This window comes from Numida meleagris, chromosome Z, assembly GCF_002078875.1.
Source record: "Numida meleagris isolate 19003 breed g44 Domestic line chromosome Z, NumMel1.0, whole genome shotgun sequence".
Classification (NCBI taxonomy): Eukaryota; Metazoa; Chordata; class Aves; order Galliformes; family Numididae; genus Numida; species Numida meleagris.
The window spans coordinates 68083667-68090028 of record NC_034438.1 but is presented as its reverse complement, the minus strand read 5'-3'; the positions used below and the strand labels follow the sequence as shown (position 1 = coordinate 68090028).

At 41.9% G+C, this 6362-nt stretch overlaps 1 protein-coding gene across 1 annotated transcript; it reads left to right on the top strand.

The window, feature by feature from the left end:
• Positions 296-2542, top strand: LINGO2 (leucine rich repeat and Ig domain containing 2). The gene has a single exon (XM_021381573.1). It carries the CDS (start codon positions 314-316, stop codon positions 2132-2134), a length of 1821 nt encoding a protein of 606 aa, XP_021237248.1. The 5' UTR covers positions 296-313; the 3' UTR covers positions 2135-2542.

Below are 6362 nucleotides of genomic sequence, written 5' to 3'. Positions count from 1 at the left end.
TGGAGGCCCATTGAGAGTTAGAAGGAAAAAAAAGGTAATGGATTTTCCTACTTTCAGTGGGAAAAGCTGTTTTGTCTCCTGTGACGTCTGGAAGGGAAACACTGGATAAAGAGATCCTCTGACAAGCCCAATGTTAGTGAAGGAAAATCTACTTTTTTGTTGCTGTTTCTGTCCACAATTGTTTTGTTTAAAATGAAAACACACATGCTTGCTTTGAAATAGGACAAGCTTTTGCTGCAGTCCTAACTTGTCTCCTTTCCCATCCTCATCCCTACAGGCCCGTGACGGAGGGTTAGACCGGACCAGTGGAGTCATGCTTCACACAGCTGTATCTTGCTGGCAGCCATTCCTAGGTCTGGCTGTGCTGCTATTCTTCATGGGCCCCACCATTGGCTGCCCAGCCCGCTGTGAATGCTCGGCGCAGAACAAGTCCGTCAGCTGTCACCGGAGGCGCCTGATGTCTATCCCAGAGGGCATTCCAATTGAAACCAAAATCTTGGACCTCAGCAAGAACCGACTGAAGAGCGTCAACCCTGAGGAATTTATGACGTACCCCTTGCTGGAGGAGATTGACCTCAGTGACAATATAATCGCCAATGTGGAGCCTGGAGCCTTTAACAATCTCTTCAACTTGCGCTCCCTAAGGCTGAAAGGAAACCGTCTGAAGCTGGTCCCCCTCGGGGTATTCACTGGGTTGTCAAACTTAACAAAGCTTGATATAAGTGAAAACAAGATTGTCATTTTGCTGGACTACATGTTCCAAGATTTGCATAACCTAAAGTCCCTGGAGGTTGGGGACAATGATTTGGTTTATATATCACACAGGGCCTTTAGTGGACTGCTTAGCCTGGAGCAGCTCACCCTGGAGAGGTGCAACCTCACAGCTGTACCAACAGAAGCTCTTTCCCACCTCCACAACCTCATCAGACTTCATTTGAAACAGCTCAACATCAACGCTTTGCCTGCGTATGCCTTTAAAAGATTGTTTCGCCTGAAAGACCTGGAGATAGACTCCTGGCCCCTCCTGGACATGCTGCCTGCCAACAGCCTGTACGGTCTCAACCTGACTTCTCTCTCCATCACCAACACCAACCTGTCCGCAGTACCTTACACTGCTTTTAAACATCTGGTTTACCTGACACATCTAAACTTGTCCTACAACCCCATCAGCACCATTGAAGCAGGCATGCTTTCAGATTTGGTACGCCTGCAGGAACTCCACATGGTGGGGGCCCAGTTACGTACCATCGAACCACATGCTTTCCAAGGGCTCCGATTCTTACGAGTGCTTAATGTGTCACAAAATCTGCTAGAAACCCTAGAAGAGAATGTATTTCATTCCCCCAAAACCCTTGAGATCCTCTGCATTAACAACAATCCTCTGGCCTGTGACTGCCGTCTCCTTTGGATTTTACAGAGGCAGCCCACTTTGCAGTTTGGAGGGCAACCACCAATGTGCGCTGGCCCAGACAGTGTCAAGGAGAGGTCATTCAAAGATTTTCACAGCACAGCCCTCTCCTTTTACTTCACCTGTAAGAAGCCCAGGATTCAAGACAAGAAGCTGCAATACCTGGTTGTGGAGGAAGGGCAGACAGTGCAGCTGATGTGCAATGCTGATGGGGATCCGCAGCCCACCATATCCTGGGTTACCCCACGTCGGAGGCTGATCACAACTAAGTCAAATGGAAGAGCCACTGTGCTGGGAGATGGCACACTGGAGATCAGATTTGCTCAAGACCAGGACACTGGGATCTATGTTTGTATTGCAAGTAACGCAGCTGGGAATGACACCTATTCGGCCTCCCTTACGGTAAAGGGGTTTACTTCAGACCGTTTCCTTTATGCCAACAGGACCCCTATGTATATGACAGACTCCAACGACACCAGTTCCAATGGAACTAATGCAAACACTTTCTCTCTGGACCTTAAGACAATATTGGTGTCCACAGCTATGGGCTGCTTCACATTCCTTGGAGTGGTTTTATTTTGTTTCTTACTTCTTTTTGTGTGGAGCCGAGGGAAAGGCAAACACAAAACCAGCATTGACCTTGAATATGTCCCTCGCAAAAACAATGGTGCTGTAGTTGAAGGGGAGGTTGCTGGACCGCGAAGGTTCAATATGAAAATGATTTGATGGTGTTCTGCTAGCAGTACTTCTTCTGTGGCATTATAACCAATTAAACCAGCCTGGCATGTGGAATTGCTGGGTAAACACAGCTTAACGCAGCTGTCACTGTATCAAAAGGTTACGTGGAAATCAAAAGACTATTTGTGGTTGTACAGCAGAGCCTCCAGACCTTGAGGCAGATATGTCAGGGCCTTTCATAGAACTGGTAAATTGTACTAACTGTTTGCATTGCAAATATTGGCATTCTGGGGATATCAGCAATGAACCTTTGGCTCATGCTCATGGACAATTGTTCAACATTTTCTACCACTACAGAAAGAAAAAGGAAAAGGAAAAAAATAAGCCTACAGTGTAGGATTTACATACTTAAAGAAAAAGACACATTTGTCTAAAGCATACTCTACAGTGAAATTTGTATCTATAGATCTCATTTGGTAAAGAGCCTTGCATCATACCTTCTAGTTGGTTCAACACCACAAAAAACGGTAGTTTTTTTTTTGTTTGTTTGTTTTTAATATACATCTCTACTGTGTACATTTTAAAGCAATATAAATGAGAGGTTATGCTTTTAGATATCCACCAATACTGACCCAAGTGTGATGTCACCTCCCTTTTAACTACCATCAAACCCAAATTAGACTCCTGTAGTTACCAATTAGAAACAACATAAAATATTTTTCTCCTCATGTAGAAGGCCGGAGATGAATAGTTGAGAGCAAAAATGCTCAACTCTGTTGATCTTCTCTTCATATAAATATAAGGCATGTGCCTAGTTTTGATACAGAATGGAATATTTTTTATATCTGTGATATCACACTGGACCAGTTTACTGTAACATAGCCCTGGACTGCACCCAGGGAAGGCAACCCACCAGATACTGCTGGCGTAGAGGAGCTGAGTTCTTGATGAGTGAGACTTGTTTTTTTTGTTAGCCCTGCTTTAATTTCAAAGCTACTGTTAAATTGTTAAAAGGTTAATATGTATGGGGCAAAACTGCAAACTCCTTGGGAAATATTTTCATCTTGCTATTTGGAGGACTGAATTAAAATACACAAAAACGATTCTGCTAAGAATGAACTCTTCTCCAATGCCAGTAAACTAGGGTTGTCCACACATAATATGGGGATTATAATACGAAAATAATATTTGGAACATGATAGCCTCAAAAAGGCTAACATACTGCCAGATATAATGAACCTCTAGCCACTGTCATCTTCATCTTGTATATTTGTAGATAACACATAAACACAAAGCTAGTTTCCAAGAACAGATTAGTTAGCTATTCTTGATGCCATTTTATTAACTATGTGGTTGTGTTTCTTTCAGAGGCAGTATCTTAGAGCAAGAGGGGCAAGTTTTTTCAGGTCTTAGAAAGTATTTTTAATGGAGAGAAGACAGAAGTGGAACGTTAGTTCAGTACAGTTAAATGCTTTTTGTTTTATGCCTCTGAACAGATCCTCTAAAGGCTCAGAACTAAAACTTTATTCTTTATTCTTTGTCGCTGATGCCACTATTCTTATTTTGAAACTCTTAGCAATGGGAAGATGCAGAGTTGTTCAGCGACCTCTCAATTTTTTAGCAGATACAAGCCGTAGGTTTGTTGCTAAGTGATTCATAACAAATACAATTTATAAATAATTGGAATAAACTGGAATAAAGATAATGACTGTGTACGTGTTTAGCCAAAAAGAATATGAAAATGTTGTAAAACAGAACTTTCAGATTAATATGATTTAAGAGCCTGCGACCAATCTTAACATTAGATTTCAGTGCTCTGAAACCGAAGTCAGGCTGACCTGCAATGGGATGCTGGTGATGCTAAAAGTACTATCCGCATTCTTTGGCAGAGATTTTCAAAGCAGGATAAAAATCTTCCACTGCTATCAAGGGAAATGTGCCAAAAGTTGTACAATCCAGCTGTGCCCCCCAGGTGCATCCTTAATGTAGCTGTAGGACCCAAGGCCAAGGCAGTTTTGAGAATCTCTATTCGTAGTGGCTGATCTTTGGTTGCATAGCTTCTCCATTTTAGGTCACCCAGCTGACGAGGATGCAAGGGTTGTTAGAATTTTTTTCACGTTAGTTGCTTTGAGTTAGGTTTTGTAGCTTTCTTTTTTGTGTGCGTGTGTGTGTTCTGAACTAGACAGCTGGAGATTTATGGAGATGCTTGAGAGTAATCCTCTTTGTTCTATGAAAGTTTGTAAAACATTATTATTAGACAGAATAACCCCTGACTAAACACTAGCACCAGGGAAATTGTTTTTACTTATACAGTAACCACCGCACTGAAGCCCAAAACTCTACAGTACCTTAATGTGGGCAGCTAAAGAAACAAGTGGGGATAAAACAAAGTGTTTCTGAACTGCCCATGAAAGACATTTGCATGTGCCTTTCCCTTGTAATCGTTATTTTTCAATTAGTAACCTATTACCCCTGCAGTCATTTCACATTAAATGTTAAAATCAATGTTAGAAGCAAAAATTCTCCTAAATTCTAGACAGTTGCAGTGGATTACTTCATATTAAATGTCAAAATAAAACAACAACAAAGAAAAAAAAAACTAGCAAAAATGTGTTTTTAGGATGAATTATGAATGGCTGAATTCCCCTCTACCCTTTAGAATGAGTGTAAAAAGTGACTGCATTATTAGTGTACTGCAAGGATTTCTGAGCGTTAACATGCTTAGTTACCTAAGTGAAATATGTCCTGGTGATGAAAATTACTGCTTGCTCTTGCAGAGCACCACCTTGCAGAGCTGTCAGCATTGTGTGTATTGCCCTGAGTTCAGTCAGTATACAGTTCTTAGCAATCAGTGTTTGCTCCCTGCCTCTAGCGTTGTTCTACTTTTTGCAGCCTACTGATTTCACCATGGACTTGGCAAAACATATGGCCCCTCCCAAGGGAAATGAGAAGAGCAGGATTGAGAGACATGCTTGTATCTTGCTCCCCATAGTCTTATATGTATTCCTGGGACACAGACTCACCGTGGCGGAATGCAGTGCCAGGGTCAGATCTAGACAACAACCCATTTGGATTTTTTATTATTTTTTTTAATAATAAAGGGACAGTAGCTGACTGCACACCTACTCTGCCTCTTACTTGCTCCCAGTCACTCCTCTATCTGCTTGAGAGATCAAGGAAACTGCAGTTTACCTTACCACAAGGGAGTATCATATTGGAGGGAAAGAATCAGGCTGCGGTAAGACACCTGTCATAGCTCTCTTCTCATTTATTCAGAGGCAGGTGGACAGAGCATACCTGTCACTACAAGAGGCAACAAAGGTGTTTTCCCTCCTTCTGTTCTATGCATTGGCTTCATAGGGCTATGCCTGGTCTTCCCTGGTGGTCAGCGCAACAAGATTGAGCAGCAGTAGTTCTGCAGAAAGGGAGACAACAGAAATGCTGAAACCAACTGAGCTGCTTGAGAAAGCAGGTGCACCATTATCTTTGTCAACAGTTCTTGTAAGATCAGTGCTGAATGGCCCACTAACATGTTGGGAAATCCAATTCCACAGACCAATGCTCCATTCTTCTCTTTCGTAATGGATGGGTACTTGTCCTTCCCAAGAGTGAGTTAAAGAGGACACTACAAGCAATGTCTTAGGGAAGGAGTTTACAATGATAAAGGGGGAATGAAGAATAACCAGTGCCCTAACTTAGCCATATAGAGAGATTTGGGGCTGGTTCTCCTTTTTTTTTTCCTTCCTTCTTTCTTATTAACTTGGGAACGTTCTTCTCAGAAAGACTTAGCTTGAAACATCACCTCAGTTAGATATAGATGGGGGAGACTGCTTTTACTGTCTGTTCCACCCTCCCTTCCTATTCACACATACAGTCAGCGTCAACACGGTCAACAGCTACAGACACAGCTGAAATCAGCCAGGAGACTCTTAGACCCTAGAGAACTGTAGATATGATCTGATGTCACTAAGCAACTTTTTAACTAAACACTTTTCAGTGAAGAAGAGCTCAACTAATGTCACTGACACACTGCCTTTCAAGTTTTCCTTTACTTTTTCTTTTCCTTACTTCTTGCAGCATGGCATTGCATCACCCATAGTGGTAACAATGATATCATCATTAAGGAAAATAAGAAAGCCAAATTGCACACTCAGTTCACCAAATTATAGTCAAGGTATATGAGACACAGTAGGAAGTCAGCATTAATATATAATTCAAAGTCACACGTAAATGTTGTGATTGAAGAAGAAAGTGGTATAGAAGAAATGTAGAATGT

Bases quoted from the DNA above. Each gene is read 5' to 3' on its own strand.
- LINGO2 (XM_021381573.1), top strand. From the start codon at position 314: ATGCTTCACACAGCTGTATCTTGCTGGCAGCCATTCCTAGGTCTGGCT.